General features: G+C 47.4%; 1 protein-coding gene across 1 annotated transcript in view; it reads right to left on the bottom strand.

Moving 5' to 3' along the window:
• MERTK (MER proto-oncogene, tyrosine kinase) overlaps window positions 1-27,097 on the bottom strand; it is a 113,748-nt gene that overhangs the window by 75,401 nt on the left and 11,250 nt on the right. Inside the window, exons 2-3 of the mRNA XM_067704379.1 lie at window positions 13,617-14,037; window positions 2,949-3,049 (exon numbers count right to left, since the gene is read on the bottom strand). Of these exons, the coding sequence (XP_067560480.1) occupies window positions 2,949-3,049; window positions 13,617-14,037 (522 nt within the window). The remainder of the gene's footprint in view (window positions 1-2,948; window positions 3,050-13,616; window positions 14,038-27,097) is intronic.

The following is a 27,097-nucleotide window of genomic DNA, read 5'->3' as shown; positions in this document are numbered from 1 at the left end:
TGAAGTTGGGTAGGAAAGAACAAAGGGGCTAATTCCTGCCAGCCTAGCTCTAGCCTGTCTTCTAGGACACTTTCCCAAAGGAGTCATGGTGATTCAGAACTGTTTTTTTTCAGAAGGGAGGCCTGGCAGTTCTGAAATTAGGTGTTGCTCAAACTCCTGGGAAAGGCTGGCAGGTTTTCAGGATTCCTTACCAATAAACACAAAGTGAAAATGAAGCCACATAAGAGTCTACCCAATTTTTTTTTTCTTTTTTAAATTTAAGCATACTTGATTTACAACGTTGTTATTAGTTTCAGGTGTACGGCAGAGTCATTCAGTTATACGTATGTAAAAATATATTCTTTTTCAGATTCTTTTCTATTATAGGTTATTACAACATATTGAATATAGTTCAATATCAACTATATTGTGCTACACAGGAGGTCCTTGTTGTTTATCTATTTTATATATAGTAGTGTGTATATGCTAATTCCTAACTCCTAGTTTATCCCTTCCCTTCTTTCCCCCTTGGTAACCACAAGTTTGTTTTCTATGTCTGTGAGTCTGGTTCTGTTTTGTAAATAAGTTCCTTTGTACCATTTTTTTAGATTCCACATATAAGTGGTATCATATGATATTTGTCCTTCTCAGTCTGACTTACTTTACTTGTATGATAATCTCTAGGTCCATCCATGTGGCTACAAATGGCAATATTTCATCCTTTTTATGGCTGAGTAATATTCCAGTATATACACCACATCTTCTTTATCCATTCATCTGTTGATGGACGCTTAGGTTCCTTCCATGTCTTGGCAATTGTAAATAGTACTGCTGTGAACATTGGGGTGCATGTATCTTTTCAAATTAAAGTTTTTGTCTTTTCCAGATATATGCCCAGGAGTGAGATTGCTGGATCATATGGTAACTCTATTTTTAGTTTTTAAGGAACCTCCATGTTGGCTGCATCAATTTACATTCCCACCAACAGTATACGAGGGTTCCCTTTTCTCCACACCCTCTCCAGTGTTTATTATTTGTAGACTTTTTTGGATGATGGCCATCCTGAACGGTGTGGTCTGCCTGTTTTTGAGGACAACCTATTTTGTGTGAGACTTTCAGGTGAGGGATAATAAATTTTAAAATCTGTACACTCGTACAGGGCTGAACACTTCTCCAAGCACATTCTCATGAAGAGTATAGACAGAGTTACACAGCTACAACCCCAAGATCTCCCACTATGATTCCAGAACCGGGGTCATAGGGAAGGGACGTTAAGAATAGCTCAGAGAAAACCAGTTGGTACTTATTTGGGGCATGTGACAAAAATTTAACAGATCAAGCTAACTGGCCTCAGACGTTTAAGCTGTGTTCTTTTGGGACTGGGAGCTCACAGATCTGGTCCCAGCAGGACTGATGTGGGAGTGGTAAAATGGGATTCTTTTTTCATGTTTCAAAGTTTTGCAAAACTCCATTTGCACCTAACTCATTCCTGCCCTGGGCATTTTTTCTGGGATTTTACAAGTGAAATGTCCTCTGAACAGTTTTCCCAGATTAGCAGCAAATGTAGCAACCCTCCCCTCTGGCTGATGCGGACAGATCCCTGTGGCACTGGCTGTGCAGCCTGGGATGGGCTCAGAGCAAAGCTCCAAGAGATTCCTCTGAGGGGCCCCTCCCTCAGGCCTCCTGCAGCATTAGAGGGTATCAAGTTCATGTCTGCAAAAGAAAGGGTAGCACAGCAGCCTTTTTGTGGGAGATGCTTCTCGTTGAAGTTCCTTGAAAAGCTAATCACCTGCTCTAAAGCCTTTGATGAGGAGGGTCGGGAGAAAGCAGAAAAGTTGTTCTGAAGGCTCTGCACCTCAGCGAGCAGGGATGCAGAGACCCTGGAGGGCAGCCCCTAGGACAGTGGGGAGCAGCCACTTGGGGTGATAATGAAGATGCTTCCTCCTCAAAGCCTCACTTGACAGGCCCTGCCATTGCCGAACCGGACGTGCAAACCCCGAGATGCAGGACCCGGGCCCCCCTGGCCTGGCTCACCTGTGCATCAGCTCACGTTCCCCACGAGAGTCCAACTTCCTTGAGGGCAGAGACTGCCTTCTCCTTGCCTGTTGCTCCAGCTCCCCCACCAAGCCCATCTCATGTCATGGCACCGAACTGCACTGAATCACGCGCCTGACAAATCCTAGGGCCTAAAGAGGAATCCCAGGCCGAGCTGCAGGCCCAATCAAGAAAACGGCTCACTCTCCCTGATTTCACCGTCTGCATAAGCGAGACAGTAACAGATACTGAATAATAAACAAATTGGCACTTGACCAGGTGAGTGGCATCTGGTGCCAGCACTGAGAACTGGATAATAGGTTGCATTTTGTTTCTTAACATAGAAAGACTTCAGTTGTTTTAAACTGTAAATAACCTTAGGACAAGGAGGTCCACAATCTCTTTTTAGCTCAGCCATAGCGCGTAGGATAGAGCTAAATCTCTAAGAATTAAGTGAATTTCATAACTACCTAAAGTCTGCAAAGCAGATGGCCTTGTAAAATTTCAGTGCTTATGGATTTGCAAGGTTTGCATACAGAGTTACCAATGGGATAAATTAGGAATTTGAGAGTAACATATATATGCTACTATATATAAAATAGATAAACAACAAGGACCTACTGTATAGCTCGGGGAACTAGCCTCAATATTTTGTAATAGCCTATATGGGAAAAGAATCTGAAAAAGAATATATATACACACAAATATATATATACATATATATACACACACACATATAATAAACTGAATCACTTTGCCGTATACCTGAAACTAACACAACATTGTAAATCAACTATATCTCAATAAAAACAATTAACAAACAAACAAACAAATGGGCATGCCAAACTCTGGAGCATTATACACGAAGCGATTAATGCAGGCTCTACAACAAACCGCCCTGTGGCAACTGGACACCCTGTGGCCTCTGGACTCACCTTGCACCTCGACGTAGATGGGGTCAGACACGATCTCGTCGTTGTTTATTTTCATCTTACAGATATACGACCCATTGTCTGAACGCTGCACACTGGTTATGCTTCCGGGAGAAACACAAAGATATTTATCGTGACGACCTTTAGAGTTCCTACTATAGGAACTTCTTTGTCCTACTTTGTCCTACTTTGTCCTACTTCTTCAACTTCTTTGTCCTTCGCGGTGATGATTAACATGGCTAATGTGTGTCACGTGTGTCTCAACATGGCTAGGTCACAGTACCCAGATCCTTGGTCAAACGTTACTCTAGATGTAAAGATATTTTTCTGTGAAGGTGTTTTTCAGGTGTGATGAATATTCCGACCAGTAGACTCAAAGCAAAGCAGATGACCCTCCATCGCTTGGGTGGGCCTCGTGTAGTCAGTTAAATGCCTTATGAGCATAGACTGAGGTCTTCCGAGGAACAGGAAATCCTGCCTCCAAACTGCATTTGGGCCTCAAGGCTGCAACATCAACTCTTCCCTGGGCCTCCCACTGACACCCCACAGATTTCAGAGTTGGCAGCACCCACAATTACATTAGCCAATCCTTAAAATAAATTTCTCTCGCTCTCTTTGTGTGTGTGTGTCCTCTACCGGTTCTGTTTCTCTGAAGAACCCGGTCTAACACATATGTTGTCACTTGTTTGGATTTCCATGGTAGGCTCTGTACCAGGGTTCTCTGTATCAGAGTACCACCCCTCCAGGCATTTTGCAAATTTGTGGAGTTGTTTTGGATGGTCACAAATAACTAGGGGCGACATGGTTTTCAGGGGCCAGGGGCAACTTTTCCACATCCCAAATGACCTTCTTCTTTTTTTTTTTTTTTTTGGTATGCGGGCCTCTCACTGTTGTGGCCTCTGCCGTTGCGCAGCACAGGCTCCGGACACGCAGGCTCAGCGGCCATGGCTCACGGGCCCAGCCACTCCGCGGCATGTGGGATCTTCCCAGACCGGGGCACGAACCCGTGTCCCCTGCATCGGCAGGCGGACTCTCAACCACAGCGCCACCAGGGAAGCCCCCAAATGACCTTCTGAGACTAGAACCTAATCTCACTGTACACACACACAAAGTATTTTGCCTGGTGTTAATATCCATGTCATTTACCAGGACCGTGAAAATGGAGGGCCAGTATCCCTTTGTCCTGTTTGGAACTTGGCTGTGACTCAGTCATCGTCTGGAAGATGGATCACCGACAGCACTGCTCCGTCTGCAGCTGCCATGTGCCTGGGGGCAAGTCACTGTGGACTTTATTATAATCTCTCCTGGTGTGGTCACACCCAGCATTTACATATTCACATTCATATTACTTAATTATCAATTGCCTTCCTTTCGTTTCCCTCTTATTACAGGATGAACCTAAGATATCTCATATAAACAGGCAGCCTTGGCTCTAAGAGGTTCAGAGTCCTGCTTGCCAATTTCCCAATGTGTTTACAAACAGGGAGTTACACCACAGACGTGAAACCCGCTCTTAGCCGGGGTGGGAAGGGGTGAGACAATGAGGCACACTTTGAAATGCTCTCAGATGCTCTCCTACAGAGGATGCCTTTATTAGCCCCAAGCACTGATTTCTTCTCTGCCCATCAGACACAACCAAGAAGACTGTGAATGAAGGAAAAAGAAAAAAGAAGAAAAACGTGGAGGGGTCCACCTGCCTTCCTAGCAGCTTGTTCCCCAATATAACCAGTTTATCCCAAAGCAAAATAAAATCTGTCCTCAACCTGTCAAGGGCTACGGCTTAAGGCTTAAAAGAGACCAGGAAGCTGGCAAGGTCAGAAGGGGCAGCTGCCAGGGTTATTAACACAGCACAGTCACCACCAGGAGCTGACAGGCGGCAGTGAAGGGTCCCCGGCCTCTAGAAGCCACGGTTTTCAGAACAAACACTGGACACTGTAAATACCGCTTCTCCCAACACTATTCTGCAGACCCCTATTAGCCTATGATAAACAGAGTAACGAAGGTACACATCAAGAACGGCATCAGGGGGCTTCCCTGGTGGCGCAGTGGTTGAGAGTCCGCCTGCCGATGCAGGGGACACGGGTTCGTGCCCCGGTCCGGGAAGATCCCACATGCCGCGGAGCGGCTGGGCCCGTGAGCCATGGCCGCTGAGCCTGCGCGTCCGGAGCCTGTGCTCCGCAACGGGAGAGGCCACAACAGTGAGATGCCCGCGTACCGCCAAAAAAAAAAAAAAAAAAAAGAACGGCATGAGTCAGAACTACGAGGGCCAGAGCTGCTTGGGTTAGCATCACCTCCTTAACGGTCTCAGGATCCAGCAGTGTGATGGTCCCCTGTCCCCTGCATTTCCTGATGTGCCAATCTAAGCAGTGCCCCATTGACTGGGAATACTCTGTCTTCCCCTCTCCCCTCATTCCTATGTAGGAGCAATATAATTCTGGAAGGCACCGGATGAATGACTGTTGGACTTGGGGAGGATGCAGGGGTCAAGGAAAGGCCGGTCTCTCCATGCTTTAGGGCAGGAGCTGAATGTCACAATGCTTAGAGGTCACCAGGAGAAGACAGAAAGAGACCTCACAGGACAAATATCTCCAAATAACAGGCTAGCTGACGCTTCCCCTAGAATCTGCCAGGATATCAAGGTGACAGGAAGGGGCTGAAGAAAGCGGGAGGGGAGCAGGCGTCTAGGACGATGCGCTGCCCATCGTGGGTAACACCCAGAGGCTGGATGGTACGACGTGGCTTTCAGCAGCTCCTGCAGATTCTCCACGGCTGACCTGTCTAGTCTTAGCAGTTCCAAGGGAAACCAAGGTTACGGCTACTGAAGAGAGGATCCTTTCTACTCATCACTTTACAAGAAGCAACATTTTCTTGAGGCAAGACTCAGGGAGGGGCTGGCTGCGGCAGACGATGAGATCTGACAGGCTGAGGACACCTACGCCCTCGGAAAACTGGGCTCTGGCTCACGGCCTGGGACCCCAGTGCTGTAGCAGGCTTGCTGCGTGACTCAGTGAGCCAGGGACCGGAGAGGAAGTGAAGGCCAGAGAGGGAGGCAGGGCACATCCCCAGGGGGACCGCACCCAGCCCAGGTATGGTCAGCACTCCGGGAACCCAAGAAGCCAGCAGGCACAAATGACCTTCGGCAGCAGAAATCAGACCACACAAAAAAGTCCAGGAGTACCTTCAACTAACCAGCAAGGAAAATTCAGACTAGGAGTAAAGCACGAGAATGCAAAGGGAACGTGATCAAAACTTGGTCTTTACTCATTCGCATCAGGCAGGATCTAGCATCACTGGGTGAAAAGGACAACGTGTCTGCGTTCATTAGCAAGTCCAGATCCATCTTACCTATAGCACAGGAAACGTTTTTCACAAATAATTCTCTTGTTGCTTTCTAGACATCACGTAAAGGCTCCCAGGATGATGGCAGTGTTGGGGGGTGGGACTGGAGATGGGCGACAGGCTCCCAGGATGACGGCAGTGTGTGTGTGGGGGGTGGGACTGGAGATGGGCGACTGGTCCCCAATCTCCTCCCTCTCCCCCGCAGAAACAGCAGGAAAGGCTCTGAGCTCAGAATAGCAACCTAGGCATTCGGACAATGACTGAGTAAGGAGTTCCAGAAAGAACACAGAAAGGGGAGGAGGGAGGCATCATTCAGGAAAATGTCCAGAACTGGCGATACGGGTCTTCCCTAACCTGACACCTAGGTGGGCAGCACAGCAAGAGAGACAAGACCCACCAAGGGGCTTCACCAGGCAATGTCACACCTCAAGACAAAGTGGAGACCCCCCAGAAGCTTCCAGAGAAAAGAAAGGCAGGTGATTTATGAGTGAATCAGAAACGTGTCATGCTTCTCAAGAACAACTGTGAGAGCGAAAAGGAAACAGAGCAATGATTTCAAGATGACAGCAGGAAATTATTTTCCTTTAAAATTCTGTATCTGGCCAAACTATCTCAAGGTGGAGGTGGGAAAAACATGGCATTTTCAGACACGTGAGGGCCCAGCAAGTGAGTAGAGGCTGGGCTCCAGGCCAAGGTGACGGGGTAAAGCCAGGAAGAGGGGGAGCTGGGCTCCAGGGAACAGACGCTGGAAGTCAGTAGGAACAAGGCTCCCAAAAATGAAAGCAAAGTTGACTCAGCCACAGACCCCAGACCTGGAGGGCAACGTGTCTGGGCTGGAGGAAAAGGGACAGATCCAGGACTGGCACCTCCAAGGAAAAACACCAGTCCTGAGAATCTGGTCATTTTGAGAGGAGGTGCATTATTTTCCTTTAAAAGGTGGGGGGAGAATGAGCGATTGAAACTTAGACAATTCAGTGAACCAACAGGCAAGGAAACTATTAAATTCAGGAAAATCAAAAAGCTCTATAACAAGTACAATGTAATTACAGTTGACTACATGATTTGGCTGAAAATAGCATTTCCATAGCCACAAAAATTGTGAACTCTGGGTACTGATTTAACCACAGCTATGAGTAGTACCCTATTAGATTAACACACCATGCTGGGGCCTGGCACGGGCATGCACACACACCACACGTACACATACACACACACACGACTCATGGACTGAATATCTCTGGAAAGCTACCCAGTAAACGGGTCACCTCAGCTCCCCACTGGGAAAGAGCAAGGGGGCTGGAATGCAAGAGATAACTTTTGGACAGTTAGACTACTTTACCGTGTGCAGGCACTTAAAAAAAAAAGTATAAGAATTCCATCAGCTTTTGGTCAAACATCTGAACGGGGAAGACCAAAGAAACCACAGATTCTGCCACAGTGTCTAGACAGGAACCACCTGGAGAGAGCCATGGCGGTGGGACAGCAGCTGCAAAAGCCCACCACACCAGCACCCCCTCAGCTGACGTAGCCCCAGGGCATCCTACAAGGACACACAGCATCTCTCTGGCCCTCAGACCTATTACAACTAGGCTGGCCTGCTCAGAAATGGCTCGCAAGGAGTACCTAAGCTCTCAAGCCTTCTTAGAAGACATATAAAAAAGGACCAATATTGGATGAATGCCTAGAGTAGTCAAATTCACAGGGAAAGAATGTGGAATAGAGGTTACCGAGGGCTGGAGGGGAGGGGGAGTGGGGAGTTAGTGTTTCACGGGTATGGAGTTTCAGTTTGAGATGATGAAAGAGCTCTGGAGATGGATGGTGGTGACAGTGGCATGACGTCGTGAATGTACTCAAGGTCACTGACTTGGATATTCAAAAAGGGTTAAAATGGTAAGTTGTTTTTGTTTTGTTTTTTTTTGCAGTATGCGGGCCTCTCACTGCTGTGGCCTCTCCTGCTGCGGAGCACAGGCTCCGGACGCGCAGGCTCAGCGGCCATGGCTCATGGGCCCAGCCGCTCTGCGGCACATGGGATCTTCCCGGACCGGGGCACGAACCCGTGTCCCCTGCATCGGCAGGCGGACTCTCAACCACTGCGCCACCAGAGAAGCCCTAAAATGGTAAGTTTTATGTTATGTGTATGTTACCACAATAAAAAAAAAAGCCATGAAAAATGGAAAGAAAAACTTTTAAAAGAAATACAAAGACGATCCACTGCTAAGCATCCTGTTTTACCCTCTGCCGTCGTTCAAACGGCGCTGACAGCATTCCATGGATCACCCGAGTTCAGGGATCTTGGACAAAACCTGAGCTGAAAGGAAGTCTGAATATAAAGCAAGTCCAAAAGTCTCAGGGATCAATGGCTAAAAATAACTTTTCCAGCTGATGGTTTGGCTCAACAAATTAGGTTCTTACTTTCTAGATGTTTGGCTGATTTCTCATGCACGATTCCATTTTGGGGTAAAGAACAGCCAGCAATGGTACCAGGCAGATGCACACCCGCACCCCACCCCGCCTGTGGCAAGGGTCTCGGCACACAGCGCCTGCGGGGGCGCCGCCAACACAAGCGTCTCAGGCGCCAGGAGCCCGCAGGGACCCAAACTACCTACTTAACATGTTTACCAAGAAAAGGTAGGAAGAAAGTAAAATCCTTCTAGCTTTAGCTACTGGGAAGGATGCCAGAATTTAAAGAGTACTGGGAATACCTAGACTACAAAGAAAACAAACATCAAATACCTTCCCTCCTCCATAAATTACCCAATAACTAAATGTGCTGGGCCTGTCAGTTTACAGGAACATCAGCTTCTGTTTTTGCTTGAGGGTGAGTCTCCCCAAGTCTTCTGATCTCAAGGCTGGTGCCTTCCTGATGAGGGAGTGTTTCCACCGAAGCGAGAGAGCTTTCTACACCCCATACCAGATTTTAGAGCTACGTCCCACAAATTACACCGTCCTTTAGAGACTTCAGGGGAAGCTCTTGGCTAAGGAGGGTCCTGGGGCTGGACGAGCTGATAACAGGTGTAGATGGGGCGGGATACTGGTTGGAGTGTCAAGGGGGATGCTCAGCCTGGTGACCTAAGTCCCACAGTCTAGCAACTGCTTTCAAGTGATGTACCATGCACGGGGTGGTGGGGGGTAAGTAGGGAGGCTGGTGTGGATTTTCAGTATTCACCACCAAGCTATCAGTTAAGAATACTCCAACCTACTAGCAGACACTGAATGCTTCCTACACCCATGAATGAAAGATGACTCGACTCTATCAATAATAATAGACATCTAAGGGCATCGTGAACTGTTAGCACAGGACAGACCCAGCTCAAGAGGGCATCTGGATTTGAAGTCCCACATCAGTTACTTCTTCCCTTGTGTATGCCACCAACCTTGGCATTTTGAAAATAATTTTTAAGGTTTCCCCTTTATAGTTTCATTTGCACTCTCTATACATGAATCTGTTTTACAATAGCAAGTTACAGTGGCATTAAAATATTAAATATTAAATAATAATTAAATATAAATATTAAATAATATTAAATATTAAAATATTTTGAAGACTTTTAGCAATATAGGTAAATGTTCATCCTACAATGATAAGTGCATGAAATAAGACATACATCTATGTAATAAAATACTAATTTGATTTCAAGCATCTTAGAGTTCTATATGCTTGGAAAAGGTTTCTTGGGGTTGTGGGCCATAGTTTCCTTCTCTGTACTTGTTTGGTATCTTCCAAGTATTTAACAAAATACATATAACTATGAAAGCAAAATACATATGTAACTATTAAAATAACTTAAAAAATGCACATGTAGAGGAGCTAAGACCAAGTAGTTTCAGAAATCTTCTGGGGATACTCTCACGCATGACGCCAAAACAAATCTCCTTTAAGCTTTCCAGGGTACATGGGACTCATGCTGAAATGCCTGTGAGCTCCTCCTATCATTCCCACCCTCCCACACCTAGTTTCAATAAACTGAGGGGTGACTACAAGATGTGGTCCCCCCTGAGCAGCAGAAGTGTCCTTCCCTTGGTCCTGATGCAGGGCCCTCCTCCCCTAAAGGCCAAATTTAAAATCTGATGGCAACACTACCTTAAACACATCACCACCACCTTAGCGCTTCTGCACTTGACATTTGAGTCTTCCTTCCCCTCCATTCTGTTCACAAGCAGAAGGACAGGGACCAGGTCTGTCCTTCGTGTCTCAATGCCCAGACGTTCAGGGCAAGGCTGGCTGATTTTATAACTAGTGGGCGGTTGCCTGTGTTGTGATTTGAAAACAAAATCTCTATTCCTTGTGTCCAAAATGATGTCACCAGTCAATGGTCAAGCTTTCCTTAGTGTAAATTACTTATCCCATTCTTGCCTTCCTTTGGAAAGGAAAGCACTATGATGGCCACTGTGAGAGAGTGGAAGGAATAACAGATGAAAGTTCCAGTGCTTTAAATCTGCACGCCTCTTAAACTACACCTTCAACCGGGACAGGTTTTGTTTTAGGATCAAAGACCAGAAGCGTGACTAATCCTAATGTTTAGAATGAGGAGTTTGGGAGTTTAAGTGTGGGGCGGGCAAAAGCCAAGGGTCTGCATGATATGAAAGAGAGAACATGAACCAATATCAGGCTAAGAGAGTTAAACGCAGCATCCGCAATCCTGCCAGGCTTCAGCGACTCACAGCTGCTTCGTATTTAAAGCACAAGTGCAGGTGCAAACTGTGGACTCCCCGATCCGGAGACCTAATTATTTCAAAATTCGTGTCCATTCTGTCCTTTTTTATTATAATAACCTTATAGAAAAATGGTTCCGTGATCTAACTTAAAATACTTTGCGTTTTTCTTTATAGTTCCTCTGACCCCTGCCTATATACGGACATCTATCTTTTGCACATTCCCTTAAATAAACGTGGTCCATGCCGGCCCTGTTAGTGGCAACTCCAGCAAAGTTGCAGGCTAACGAATTCCTGATAAAATGGCATCTATTGAAAACCTAGAACTAGTGTTTAACTCTTCACTGTTTCTGGGAACCAGAGTGGATTTCCTCAGGGCCCGTGAAGATTTGAGAAGAGAGGATACTGCAGGTGTGCATATCAGGCTCCCTGGTTGAGGATGACCAGCTTACTACCTAGTGATCCTGGGCAAGACACCCTACTCTTAAGGACCTCAGGGTCCTCATATAAAAGACATCAAATTAGGGTCTCCAACATCCTTCTCTCTTGGGAAGAAATGACACAAATATTGATAATCTTGATCAAGTCACTATAATTTACTTCACTGAATCACCCACAGCTACAGTGCTGCCTGTACGTTACTTTAATCAAGTTGAAGAATATCCTAATGGTGGACTTACTGCTGTTCCAGATATTACTCAGTTCAGCTGAGTGTCCCTCCTTTGCAAGAATTCTGATCACGAAATTTGCTTAGTTGGGAGGTCACGTAAGATTTTTTTCTCTTCCAAATGAGTTTATGAGAGTCCAGCGGAATACATGCAAAAGTATACATTCTTCTCTAAAGTTCTCAAAATATCACCCAGTCACCTTCTGAACTCTAAAAACATCAGTTCAGAATAAGACACTGTCTAAGTTTAAAAACTCTCCAAATCTTTTGACTATCTAATGGCCCCTTAGAGCACACCTAGAGCTGCCAGTCAGGCAGTCCAAACCCATCTCCTTGGCAAGAAGACCAGGGAAGATGCAGCGGCTCACCCACGGTCTCATGGGGGCTGGTGGCAGGACCCCCACTTGGGACTCGCAGCCCAGAGAGCAAGGCTGTGCTTTCCTCCTAAATGACCCCGGGTGAGACAAATGTGCCAGCTTTTTGTTTCTATAAGCCCTTAAACCTCATTCATTATGAAATGGTGATTTTAATTCTCCAATCAGAAGCTGTGTCTATATAACGGAAAAACATCTGTGTTTTGTAGTTGATGGAGAAAAAAATATAGCCATGGCAAGACACCCGAGTCTTGACACTGGCGGAGAATGGCAGCACGAGAGACCCAGCCAGAGGTTAAATCGACCAACGGGAAATGCGGAAATTGTTTTCTTTCCTTGATGATGACAAAGATAACTTGGAAAATGCTAAAAAGGGGGTCATCTTATGAATGTGTTGACACGCTAAACTCTAACTGGAGTCATCAGGTCTATGGTAACCCCGAGGTGGTTTTCTGAAAAGGAAACACACAATGATTCACCAGAAGACATGACACAGTCTGGAAGGGGCCCAAACATCAGGTTGGAGAAAGTAAAAACACAGCAGATCAAAGAGGACTCCACTCGGAGTGGAGGAATCCCAGAGAAAAGCCTATTGAGTCAACGCTGCCGGGCTCCAAATTCATTTAGAAACTTTAGTGACCACAGTCCACCTAATTCTAAAACTGTACATGCCAGGAAGTCCTGATATAAACACAAACAAACAAAACCCCTCCTGGCTAAGAGGAAAGAGTAGAGAATGAAAAGGGACGGTGAGAAGAGAAGCAGCTGTCTCACTGTCTCCAGCATCTGCGGTATGAGGACTCAATCCTTGGGACGACGGATTATTCCACATTTATGTCCTGGCCTGGCTTATCCTCGTCACCCCCTCCAACTCACTGGGCCTGCCCCTGCCAACACAAAGTGGAATGCTGAGATGGGGGGCCACGTGGCCGAAGATCTGTCTCAATTCCCCAGACTTCACACTTTCCGCCTCCTTCCTACCCCAACAGGAGGGCAACATCTGCAGCCGCAGGGGGTGCTGGGAGAGGGAGAAGGGAGAGGAGATAGGGCAAACGAAAGGGGTGGAGGGCTGCCTTGTTTCACAAGCTCCACGCCCACCTGGTGAGTTAGATGTCTCCTCCTACCAGGCAGGAACACTCTTCTCACCCACTGGGAGAGCTCTTGAGTCCAGCAGGCCTTGACAGGACTTACAGGCCAGCTGGGAAGAGCATTTGATCACCAAGAGTTCCAGTAGGGCCAAAAGCCAATAGAAAAGAAATCAGCAATACAATCAGCTATTAATCTACCCTCTAAATGGACCAGTGGGGTTGCTAACACAGAAAACAGAAGGCTGTTAGTTCTTTACAAGCCTTTTGCTTTTGAATCAGCAAAAGCACAACAACAACTTTTTTTTTTTTTTTTTTTTTGCTGTACGTGGGCCTCTCACTGCTGTGGCCTCTCCCGCTGCGGAGCACAGGCCCCAGACGCACAGGCCCAGCGGCCACGGCCCACGGGCCCAGCTGCTCTGCGGCACGTGGGATCCTCCCGGACCGGGACACGAACCCGTGTCCCCTGCATCGGCAGGCGGACTCCCAACCACTGCGCCACCAGGGAAGCCCCACAACAACATTTTAAAAGAAAGGAAGAAAGAACACTTACCTGAAGGAAGCGATGATTGCTGTAACTTCATCATCTGGATAAAATTGAGTAATTGCATGATGGGCCCCCAGCAATTCCTTCCCATCTTTCCACCAAGAAATAGTTGCACTGTCCTGGTATATATTAGGTATGTTGATCGAGCAATTAAACTTGACATCTTTGTGTTCAGAAAGTATTATGTGGCCAACCGTGTGATTAAACGCAAGAGGCAGTAGGGACGTGGACCTGGCGGAGGTCACTCTGGGAAGAGCTGCATTTCCGGTGTGCGGTCTTCCAGGCTGGATGGGTGGAAACGTGGAGGTGGGCTGGAACCCACTGGTGTGAGGAAAGGAAAATGGTGTGTGGTCAGTCTGCAGGCTTCCCGGGAAAGATCTGGGGAACAGTGGGTTGGGCTTGGTTTCTTCGCTCACCTCAGCGACAGCTGCAAAACAGAAGATTGGATTTTTAGCCTTTTAAATAATGGAGTTTTCCAAGTAGGTCCCCAACTTAATAGGCCATGATGAGAGAGTGACGGGCATCCTGAATGTCCTCAGAAAGCATGAGCGGAATTTATTTAACACACACGAATAGTGTGAATATTCTCTTTCACAAGTTCATTCATTCGCTTACTTCCTTCTTTCTAAAGAATACGTAAGAAATATAATGCCCCGTCAAAACTTTTTCTTTTTCTTTTTTTAAATTGAGACATAATTGATATATATATATATATATATATATAACATATTTGTTTCAGGTGTACAATGCAGTGATTCCATACTTATATATTTTGCCAAATGATCGCTGCAATAAGTCTACTTAATATCCATCACCACACATAGTGAGACACTTTTTTTTCTTGCTACCCTCTTAGCAACTTTTAAATATATGATACAGTACTATTATCTACAGTCAGCATTAACTCCATTGCATCGCCAGGACTTACCTATTTTATAACTGGAAGTTTGTATCTTTTGACCACTTCACCCATTTTTTTTTTTTTTTTTTTGGCCACCGCGCTGCGTGGCATGTGGAATCTTAGCTCCCCAACCAGGGATCGAACCCACGCCCCTTGCATCGGAAGCACGGAGTCTTAACCACTGGGCCACCAGGGAAGACCCTCACCCAGTTTTTGAAATTCGTGACTCATTCCAAATCCCTCACACCCATCTCACCAGCATGGCAGGCAGGTGATGGCGCCTGAGATCACCTTCCTACTGTCTTCTCAGTCACAAGACTATGCTTGGCCAACAGTCTTGCAAAGGCTGCTACTGGTCACAAAGGGGCGAGTTTACAATTCTTGTGCCTCAGCATGACCCACCCTAAGCATGGGGGAAAAGAAATCAACATGTGCTTATGTCACCAGCTATAGAATGACTTGGAGCTTCCAGCAAAATGCTTGCCTGCAGGAATAGACCTGGAAATATTTTGATTTCATTTGACCCACAAGAATTTCTAAAAATATAGGCTCACATCAGTTGTACTTTTAGTTTTTTTTTTTTTTGTGGTACGCGGGCCTCTCACTGTCGTGGCCTCTCCCGTTGCGGAGCACAGGCTCTGGACGCGCAGGCTCAGCGGCCACGCCTCACAGGCCCAGCCGCTCCGCGGCATGTGGGATCTTCCCGGACCGGGGCACGAACCCGTATCCGCTGCATTGGCAGGCGGACTCTCAACCACTGCGCCACCAGGGAAGCCCATACTTTTAGTTTTAATGGCATTTTTGGAACGTACATTCTATACTAGTTGTAATTTATTCAAATACATTGACCACGGGTGGTGAGACAGGCAGGGAGGAGAGACACAGGCTGGCACCTTGTGGGTGAGTGATGGGGGTACACAGCAGCACCTCATGCCTCCTGTCATGCTCACGACGTCATACCTTCCTGCGCTCCTGAGTGTGAGTGTGCAGGGGGTGCAGACTTAGCAAACAAGAACAAAAGACACCCAGTTAAACTTGAATTTCAGATAAACAACAAGTAATTTTTAGTATAGGGACTTCCCTGGAGGTCCAGTGGTTAAGACTTCGCCTTCCAGTGCAGGGGCTGCAGGTTCGATTCCCGGTCGGGAAACTAAGATCCCACATGCCTCGCGGCCAAAAAACCAAAACATAATACAGAAGCAATATTGTAACAAATTCAATAAAGACTTGAGAAATGGTCCACATCAAAAAAAAAAAAATCTTAAAGAATGTTTTTGAGTATAAGGATTCAGTTAAGTACTTATTGGGTGAATGGAGGTACAAGCAGATTTGGGGGCAAAAGCGGGGATCTGAGAATTTATACCTCTGGCTTCCTCCCTGCAGGTCACTCTGGACCACACTTATCCCTGAATGGAGGGCCGGGGCTCCTGCCAGGGAGTCCTCTCCATCCAGCTCTCTCTCCCCAACCAGGTCAACTCTCCCAGTTGCTGCATTTGGGAACTGCGTCCGGGGTGAATGCCAGGTTGGAGGACCAGAGGTTTCACTATAAGAAACGAGGGAGAGCTCATTGCTTGTCCTTGAGGCTGAGGTCTCAGGGGCTCTGGGAGTGCAGGGGTTCTCTGCAGGCTCTGGGGGAGGGCTTTGTGGGCCGGCTGCTGGCTGGCCTTGAGCTCAGTCGTCCAGACAGATTAGTGTGCTGTGATGGGAGTGGTGATTTATTCCAAGGAGTGGAGGTCAGGGTGATTCTGCAGAGAGGGGCCCCTGCCTCTCCTGTCGTCCCCACGCCAGGCAAACTTTATGTACAGGGATGGTAGGAAGAGGTGAAGCCCATCTTCTCTGATTTGGGGGGTCCCTTCTGCAGTAATGGATGCTCCCCATCTTGTCTGATTTGGGGATCCCTCTGCAGTAATGGCTGCTCTAGCTATTTATCTTATGCCTGTAGACCCTGCTCAGAACACTCTTTTTCTACAGGCTTCAAAGCACTTACAGTTCACCTCTGCCTCTTGGAGGCAAACTTACCTGCAGTCTTTCCTATTTCTTGAGGTGGGGAGTCAGGGGTTTTGTCCAAATAACTTTTTTTTTTTCTTGTGTGTTAAATATAAGGCAAAAAAGTAGAGTGGGAGAAACAAATGATGCTTCCTTTGGTTTGTTTAATTTCCTTAAAAACACTGAACATTCCTGGGACTTCCCTGGTGCTCCAGTGGTTAAGAGTCTGCCTTCCAATGCAGGGGACACAGGTTCAACCCCCGGTTGGGGAACTAAAATCCCACATGCGGTGGGGCAACTAAGCCTGTGCGCTCTGGAGCCCGTGAGCCACAACTAGGGAGCCCACGTGCTGCAACTACTGAGCCCGCACACTCTGGAGCCCACCTGCCGCAACTAGAGAGAAGCCCCACACGCTGCAGGGAAGAGCCCACGCACCACGATGAAAGTTCCCGCACGCCGCAACTGAGAGCTGACGCAGCCAAATAAATAAATATTAAAAAAAAATTGAGCATTTCTAATTATAAAGGTAACACAAGTCTGTTGTAAAATGTTCAAATATTTATGGGAGCACAGAAAGTATAAAATGGAAACGTGTTTTGTCATCCCAACCGTGCAAGATAACCTCTGGTTATAGTTTGGGGTATAAGCGTTAGTTTACTATGAGCTGCTCACTGAACGAACTAATGGCAAAGCCATCCAGTCAGATGACATCACTGAAACTGGGGAGCAGTCAAACCCCGTTATCACTATGGATAGTTTAAAAGGTAACTGATCTCCACAATTTCATTTGCCAGAAGCTGGTAGTATGATTGAATTGCCAACAGATATTTATATAACAGCACCTCCAGGTCTAAGATTTGCTGTGACTGTCTAATGAGATACGGAAAGGCACTTGCCCCAGAAGACAGGCAGCAGAGGGTCCCAGGAGTTAAAGGGGGGAGGGGACACAGCTAACTGTGTGCTCGTGGGAGGCTTTCCCTGATCTCTCCACCGCCACCCTGTCTAGTTAAACCTCCCAGGTCAGGTGCTGGGACCCTCCCCTTTGTAACATCTGTAATTTCTCATTCAATTCTTTCTCCCCTGCCGGGTTGACTGAAAGTCCCCCACACTGTAGTCAGTTCCTCGGAGGTGCTCAAAATAGGTTTGTTGAATGAATAGGTAAGGGCATGAATTAAAGGAGGGGTAGGGGAGGGTTGACAGGGTTTCAAGGGGCAGAGGTGGTGGAAAACTGGAGTGAAAGGAAGAGGCCCTCATAGTTTGGGAACACCAGTTTAGCTGCAGGGTGGTGCTTCTGTGCTAGGAGAAAAATGAGAGATACAGTGAAATGAGGCTGAACGTGGAGAGCCCTGAATCGCCGCGGAGGGAATAGGGATTCCTGGAAGGTTTCTGAGCAGTGGAGGGAGAAGATGAGAGCCGTGCTTGACCGGGGCGTGGACATCTGCCTGAGAGGGAGGAAGGAGGAGGCCAGGACGTAGGAAACACGGCAGGAAGGTATCGGAGCCCTAACTACGGGAGGGGCCAGGACGTAGCAGGAAGGATGCAGGAAAGAGAAGAGGGGCTAATCCCAACAGTGTCCTCGAGTACTGCCATCACGTCAAAAAGAAAGGTCAGTTTCAGATGCAAACCACTACATACAGAATGGATAACCAACGAGGTCCTACTGTGTAGCACAGGGAACTATATTCAGTATCTTGTGATGAACCATAATGGAAAAGAATATGAAAAGGAATGCATATATAGGTATAACTGAATCATTTTGGTGTACAGCATTAGTTAACACAACATTGTAAATCAGCTATACTTCAATAATTAAAATATATATATATTAAAAAAAAAAGATACGTCAGTTTGACACCAAATGTTTAGGAAGGGCGTAACACAGGGCAGCTCTCAGGAGTGGACACCTGGCAGCTTTATCCTGGCCATTGCTTGGATAGCGTGGCCCCCATAGGGAAAATGGGGATGTAATAATAATGGTGTCCCCCAGGGTTGCGGTTAGGAATAAAGGAGTCATTACTATGTTTGGCTCATAGTAAGCGCTCAGTAAACGTTATTACTTCTATTACTTTCTCTTTGTATCAGTAGAACCTGCCACGGCCCAGTACTTGAGAACTGCTGATCTACAGGGGTTGACGCTGAGGGCTGGACAACCACGCATGCTTGGTGAGGTTCTCACTGTGCAGCTTTGGCAAGGAGTGGGGCTGGGATGGGGTGTCGCCCCGCATAGTTTTCAGTGTAAACAGTGCTTTACAGTATGTGCTGTGCAGTGCATAACCTCGCCAGCTGTATATGGGGGCCTTGACTGAATACGGATAATGTGGGAAAAGGCAAGATGAAAACGATTCCAAGGTTTTGGACCCCAAAGTCAGAGCAATGATCGATTAGAAATTACATGTTAAGCTGCTAATTTTTCAGTGTTCTGACTACTTCAGTTGTATAATGTCCCTCCCCCTGTTTTTCCTCACAGAAGTGGAAGATTTTAAAATTATTTTGTTGGTGGGGCGAGGTAGTGACAGTAGGAGGATGCGATCAGACCAAAAATCTTTTAAACTTTTACTTTTTATTAACGTGTTCTTGTTAATTCATTTTCAAGATGACAAGAGCAAACGTGGTGGGCCTGTTTGATGATCCCCATTGTGGAGACAATGTTTTTAGCCAGAGTCAGAGGTGTATTAAAAGCCCACAGCCAGAGACTTAATGAGAATTTGGTCCTCTCTCCATGGCACACGTGGAAAAGCAGGCTGCCGCTGGAATTCATGAGACATCTCCCCTTTCTCTTCCCCACTCCCATCTTCTTTCACGGTTATTTTCTCATGTGGACGGGACAGAGGCTAAAGTGGGAAGTTTGGCCTCACAAGCAAATGCAGCTGAACAACTTGGATAAATGGCCTCCCACTCAGGTCCAAGAGTAGCTTGTCCACATGTTCCAGCAGTTCATCCGCCCACCCCAGGGGGCCACATCCATCCAGTCCTGGAGTTGGTCGTGGAGTGCCCCTGCTGTGTGCCCCTGTGTTTCCAATGACCACCCAGGCCTTGACCAGAGTCCAAGGCCAGCTTCATAAAGACAAGGATTGTGTTACCATCATCTTCCTCCAGTGCTCAGCACGGGGACAGGCCCATGGGATATGATTAGCAAATGTTTCTTCAGCCAACGAATAAAGTGATTAGACCTATGGTCCATTGTTTGAGGTTTGCCTTGTTTTTCTGAACAAATTTGCCAGCAGCTTCCTTGAGGGCTGGAGGCGGTATCCTCTGAACCCAGCCTGATGCCTGGCACGGAGCTGATATGCAGCAAACACCTACAGAACAAACGGGTGTGACACAGGCAGGGACACTGCTGTGGCTGGGAGTGGGACTGTGGTGGGTCTGTAGCCAGGCCTCTGCAGCAGCATCTCCTCCCCAAACCACCTGCAGCTGCGGTGGGGCAGATACTGAGGACCACAGCCTCTCGGACTCAAAACTGGTCAATGAGGGGATGCTAGGGAAGGAGCTATTTTCTGAACTATAAACAGAGCTGCCATACGATCCCACTCTTGGGCATATATCCGGAGAAAACTCTAATTCAAAAAGATACACGCACCCCTATGTTCACAGCAGCACTGTTCACAATAGCCAAGACATGGAAGCAACCTAAGTGTCCATCGACCGATGAATGGGTAAAGAAGATGTGGTATATGTATACAATGGAATATTACTCAGCCATAAAAAAGAATGAAATAATGCTATTTGCAGCAACATGGATGGACCTGGAGATTATCATACTAAGTGAAGTAGGTCAGAGAAAGACAAATATATGATATCACTTATATGTGGAATCTAAAATAGGACACAAATGAACATATCTACGAAACAGAAACAGACTCAAGGACATAGAGAACGGACTGTGGTTGCCACGGGGCGGGCGGGGGAGGAAGGATTGGGAGGGAGTTTGGGAACAGCAGACGCAAACTATTATATACAGAATGGATAAGCCACAAGGTCCTACTGTATAGCCCAGGGAACTATATTCAGTATCCTGTGATAAACCATAGTGGAAAAGAATATGAACAATGTATTTATATGTGTATAACTGAGTCACTTTGCTGTACAGCAGAAATTAATACAACATCGTAAATCAACTATATTTCAATAAAATAAAATTTTAAAAGTCAGGGATTTTCTGTGTGCTCGAGTAGTGCATCCCACCCTTAAATCCATGAATATTTGCTGAGTGCTTGCGGCGCGTGCATGATGGCAGACGGGTTGGTGTGCAGTGATGCTTGGGTGTTGGCCAGCAACTCTGTGGTTGGAGAGCCAAAGCCCACCCAGTCCCTGGATGCCTGACCCATGACCTCAGGAAAGCTCTGTCATGCTCTGACCCCCTGTAAGGACAGGAGTACCCGGCGGGGTGGGAGACGATCAGATGATCAGTGCCTCCACAGACACCAGCTGCTGCTGTGACTGGCCTGCATCTGAACCCGGCCTCTGACCGCACCAAGGAGGAATTTCTGGGCCTTGTGGGAATGAGCGCTGGGACTAATGGGTAAGGTCTGTCTTAGACAATGCATGGAGAATGGCAACACTGGAGCAGCATAATTGCCACCCATGAATGAGAGGCAAAAGCATACTTCAAGTCTGTGAAGTAACCCCCCTCAGCCTGCACCCCACTTCTTGACTCGAGCATTTGACTTCTTCTTGGTCGAAGTGCTTTGCAAAAGAAAGCACTTTTCACCAGCAGAACTGCGACCCCCCCGCCCCCAGTCCTTTCTGTTAGGTGGGCATCGATGCAACCATTAAAGAGAGCTCTAAGGAATCTCTCCAGGGCTGGTCTTCACCACTCTTTCCCAGCATGAGCTCCTTTAGATTTTTTTTTTTTTGTAGTACACGGGCCTCTCACTGTTGTGGCCTCTCCCGTTGCGGAGCACAGGCTCCAGACGCGCAGGCCCAGCGGCCATGGCTCACGGGCCCAGCTGCTCCGCGGCACGTGGGATCTTCCCGGACCGGGGCACGAACCCGTGTCCCCTGCATCGGCAGGCGGACTCTCAACCACTGCGCCACCAGGGAAGCCCTCCTTTAGATTTTTATTGAAGCTTCAGGATCACAGCCCAAGGTGGATAAAGGAAGCAGCGGCTGCTGAAATCGCAGGTCCCGGGGTATTAGGTGGAGTGGCAACCTCACGCCGCCTCCCTGACCCTGGAGTCCCTCTAAGCTGCAAGAGGAGGGTTGGGCAGGGCGGCAGCTGCGCGGGAGGGAGAGTGCACGCTGGTGTTACGTGCCATCAGCCCGCTTTACTACCCCGAAGACCTGGGAAAGGACCAGAAGCACCTGGGCCGGATGGGTCAAATAACAGCAGGGTTGCAGTGCCAGCCAGTGGGAGCCACACCGGGTTCTCCCTACTCCTTAGACAACACAACAGGTGGGGACATGAGCCGAGCTCTCTGAAGTTCAGCCTCAAAATCCGGAGACCCAGAGGCAGCTGCACGAGGGAGGACTTATCCTTGAACTCCTAGGGGTTCTTTGCTCCCCGCCGCGGAGCAGAAGGAGGATTTGGCCCAGGCGCTAAGGGTTCCTCGGCCTCGCTGCCCACGGTGGGATCTGCTATCAAGCAGGCCCCAGCGGTTGGGAGGAGAAAGGCCCCATTCTGGGGCGGGTTTGTAGTTTATAGTAAAGGCTTTTTGGCATCTGGAATCCTGTTTGTGTCCACTTCCCGTCCCTCTCCCTTGTCACACACTGTGTCGCCCCCCCGCCCAGGAGAAAGGGCTGTTCTGTGGACCAGAGCCCCCCCCATTCCATGTGTGCCCCCCAGGCCGATGTTTGAATTGTGTCCGTGGGCGCTTCACTGTCACTTGGTTAAAAACTCCTCCTCTCACCCCCGAAGATGGCTGAGGCCAAACCCAGAACAAGCAGAAACTGTCTACTTAGAATCATTTCACTTTATGCAAACGCAAAGGATTCTCAGTTGATAAAGCGTAGCAACACTGAATGAGAGGACATTTAAAAAAAAACCTTCAACCTGAAATCACCTGACCTGATTGTCCCCAAATCGTAAATGGTAAAAATTAACTTGAGTGCACAGCACTCCGCCACTTGGAGAGAATTAAAAAGAAGGGGGCTTCCCTGGTGGCGCAGTGGTTGAGAGTCCGCCTGCCGACGCAGGGGACACGGGTTCGTGCCCCGGTCCGGGAAGATCCCACGTGCCGTGGAGCGGCTGGCCCGTGAGCCATGGCCGCTGAGCCTGCGCGTCCGGAGCCTGTGCTCCGCAACGGGAGAGGCCACAGCAGTGAGAGGCCCGCGTACCGCAAAAAAAAAAAAAAAAAAAAAGAAGAAGGGCCATTCACGGGATAAATGCACCTAGTGCAGGAGAAGTGCAGGCAGGTAAACCGTGAGCTGACCTGAGGGAAGGGGCCCCGGCAGGGGCTTTACCGGAAACAAGGGGGAGTAATTGGTGGGTTGCATGTGTCTGGAGGGGTCACAGCCTCAGCAGAAGAAAGCAGAGGTGACAGTGAACCACTGAGATGCCCGCACCGGGTAAAAAGTGGGGTTGGTATAAAACATGGTGTTGGTGAGTCAGATTTTCTACACAGGCTCCGGTGGGCGGGCACCGGGTTGCCAGATAAAAAATGGGATGCCCCACTTACACTTGGATTTCAGATAAACAATGCCTATGTGGGTTATACTTAGTTAAGTAAATGCAACTTAGTATCCTTTAGCACAAACCAGCTGGAGCCGGTGCCCAGGGAGTTCACTGTCGCCCTCCCCCTAGGCTGGCCTCCTGGGGCCTAGAGCAGGATGAGGAAGGGGTGTAGAGGGGCAAACAGGGACCCCAACACACCAAGCAAGCTAGCCAACCTCTCTGTGCCCTCACCTGGAGGATGTGCGGCGGCTCGGGCCTCTGAGCCAAACGCATGATTATCAGGGTGACTCCTCACTCCCCCTGGCCCCCGAATGCATTGGCTCCAAAAAAAAAGACTGGAGCCCCACAGGTGCCTCTCCCCCTTGCTTGGCCTTGTGCACACACTTTAGCAGTAGAAGCTCCAAGGAACTCAAAGGGCTTTAGGCAGCCCCCCATAACCCCCTTCAGCCTGCACCCCACTTTCTGACTTGAGCATTTGACTGTTTCTTTTTTTTTTTTTTTTTTGGCGGTACACGGGCCTCTCACTGTTGTGGCCTCTCCCGTTGCGGAGCACAGGCTCCGGACACGCAGGCTCAGCAGTCATGGCTCACGGGCCCAGCCGCTCCGCGGCATGTGGGATCTTCCCGGACCGGGGCACGAACCCGTGTCCCCTGCGTCGGCAGGCGGACTCTCAACCACTGCACCACCAGGGAAGCCCCATTTGACTGTTTCTTGATAGAAGTGCTTTGCAAAAGAAGCTTCCCCAGCAGACTGCGACTGACTGACTCTTTCCCATCATTTTCTAACTCTCCACCGTGCTTTCATTACAAACCCAGCAGAACATCAGGATCTCTAGGGAAGCTTTTAAAGCTCTGATGCCTAGGTTTCACCCAGAGCTTGAATTAACTGGCCAGCAGTGCAGCTTAGGCATCTCGGGATTTTAAAAAACCTCCTCTAGTGATTCTAGAGGAATTAGGGTCAGATCTAATTCCTAGAGAATTAGGGAATGGATCCATCCGGTGGCCCAAATCATCTTGTGGGGGGGGGGGCGCTCCTGAGGGTTTAGACCTGATGCTTAGAGTCCATGTGGCTTGGGAGCGTGGGAAGAACAAGAACTCTGGTGCCTGAGTTCAGTCCCAGCTCTGCCACTCAGAGGCCAGGCGCCAGTCCCTTGTCCTTCTGAGATTCAGTCTCCTCATCTGTGAAGGAAGACAGGTAACACCTCCTCCTCTCAGAGATCAGAGCAGAACACTGCGCACGGAACACTGCGCACGCACACGATCCATGCCAGTTACGGCTTTCATAACATGAAACATCTGATCTGCCTGGTTTCAAAGGTGCAACTAGTCATGTCTGGACTATCAACGGCCAATATATGGAACCGATTATGCTGACTTAGATCCTTCAGCCTCTTGCAGTGAAACAGGAATATATGTTTACCCAACCAAGGGTGGCTTTCCTTCTCTTTCCCCTTTGGCAGCATGCCAAGGGTCACAGAAAGGCTGAGGGGACACTTTCTGGCCAGGGTTGTGAAGCAGCCGCCCCTCTGGTCCCCGGGTCATCTGGGGCTGCTTCTCCGCAAGAACCAGCTATGGTTTTCACAAGACCCGGGAGAGACGCTCTGTCCCCGAGTTTAACTCCTCTGTCCTGCCACCCCTGACACACATCCTCCAGCCCACCAATACCTGAAATCCTATTAATTTTAGTCTTTCTTTTCAGGAAAAAATATTTCCTTCTAAAACGTGACCGTCGCTAAAGACCAAACACCTTAGCAAGCACAGTTCGTCCAAGTCTTTCTTAAGTGACAGAGGGCACAGAATTCCCTCCAAAAACAGAGTAGATGGACTTTCCCCTATTTCTTCCACTAAGTACACCTAAAAACACCGGGCATTATATTGATATATAAAACGAACATTTTTTAAAACCCTGAAGAGTGGACAGATGGTAAACCGACTAGGGACCTCAGGACCCAGGAACAACATGGTGACGAATTCCCTGGGTCTCCTTTTGTCCTTTGTGTCCCAGATTTGGAAATGCTAACAGGCAAAGACAAAAAACAACAACAAAAGCCTGCTATCTCTAGTCAAAGGACTAGGAGAGGGCACCTCAGCAAGACAGAAGGCTTTTAAACAGTAAACTGCTCTCCTCCAGGCAAACAGCCCAGGAAAAACCACGGCCCCATCCCCACCCAGGCCAGAAAAGATCAGTGGGGAGCCTAGACTTGGACCCTTCCCAGGCTGTGAAGGGGTGCTACAAATGTTCCACTGGGTGGTATCAGAGCAGGTCAAGGAGGGAACAGGCACTTTCATCCCTACTGGTTGGCGTTAGTAAAGCCCACGTGGGGAGCCTCGACTTTTATTCCCACATGGCATTAACAAGGCATCCCTCCTCGTCCCCAGCAGGGTGGTATGAGAGGAAGCCTAGTAGAGATTCAGGGCTTTCACTACTCCCTAGCGTCGGTGGAGGTCAGGTGGGGAACAGTTGGAAAGTAAGCAGGCACGCCTACCCCTCCCTCAGCCAGAACTCCCACCCCACCCCTGACCAGCAGTAATGAGGACGAGGACCAGCCCATACTTAGATGTCAATGGCGGCTGAGTGGGGAACCTGGAATTCTACCCCCACCAGGCAGTGAGGCCCCCTACCAGAGCGTTTCAGAGAAAACCAAGTAAAACAAAAGACAAATAAGAGTCAGTCTCATAGTACCCCAAATGTCTAGGTTTCAGTTAAAAAATTCTGTCTGAAACTGAACGAAATACAAACACCAAGATGACAGGGAATTATCTGAAAAAGCTTTTAAAGAAGGAATCATAAAAATACTTCAATGAGCAATTATGAATATGAAACACATGAATAAAATAGGAAGCCTTAGCAAATAAATGCAAAGTCTCAGTAAAGAAAGAGAAGATTGAGAAGAGAAACAAATGGGAATTTTTGAACTAAAAAATACAATAACCAAAATAAAAAACTCAGTGGATGTGCTCAACAGCAGAATGAAGGGGCAGAGGAAAGAATCAGTGAACCAGAAGATACAGCAATAGAAAATTATCCAATCTGAACAACAGAAAAAACTGAACAGAGCCTCTGCAACCTGTAGGACTATATTACTGAAGAGCTAACATTTGTATCATCAGAGTCCTGGAAGGAGAAGACAAAGATGGCAAGGCTGAAAAAGCGCTTGAAGAAATAATGGCTGAAAACTCCCCAAATATGACAAAAGATATAAACCTACAAAATTAAACATCTGAATGAACCCAAAATAAGATAACCCCCCAAAATACCCACAGCAAGGTACATTATAATCAAAATTCTGAATACTAAAGACAAAGAAAACATTTTGAAAGCACTGAGAGAGAGAGATGACACCTTACCTAGAGGGGAAAACCAATTCATATGACAGTGAATTTCTCATTAAAAACCATGGAGGATAGAAGGAAGTGGCCATTTTCCTAAGTGATGAGAGAAAAGGAATGTCAACTCAGAATTCTTCTGGAATGAAGGGGAAATCAAAATATTCTCATATTAAGGAAAACTAAGAGAATTTGTCATCAGCAGACCTACTCTAAAAGAACAGCTAAAGGAAATTCTCTAAACAGAAAAGAAACAATAAAAAAAGAAAACCTGAATCATCAGGAGGGAGGAAAAAACACAGAAAGCAAGAATACTGGTCAATGCAATAGAATTTCTTCCTCCTCTTGATTTTTCTAAACTACATCTGATGGTTGAAGAAAAACTGTAACACTGTCTGATGTGGTTTTATATATGAAGAGGAAATATTTAAGATAATTATGCTTTAAATGGGGGAGGTAAAGGGACTTAGAAGAAGGTAGGGATTCTATAATTCACTTGAACTGGTAAAACATCAACACCTAATAGACCACAAATTACATTAAATGTAAATGACATAAATATTTCCATTAAAAGACAGATAATGGCAGAGTAGATTAAAAAACATGACCCAACTATCTGCCAGTTATAAAAAAATCACTCCAAATATAATGATATAGGCAA

Source organism: Pseudorca crassidens, chromosome 14 (assembly GCF_039906515.1).
Source record: "Pseudorca crassidens isolate mPseCra1 chromosome 14, mPseCra1.hap1, whole genome shotgun sequence".
In the NCBI taxonomy this organism is placed as follows: Eukaryota; Metazoa; Chordata; class Mammalia; order Artiodactyla; family Delphinidae; genus Pseudorca; species Pseudorca crassidens.
The sequence above is the reverse complement of the archived record's forward strand: the minus strand, read 5'-3'. Positions and strand labels throughout refer to the sequence as shown.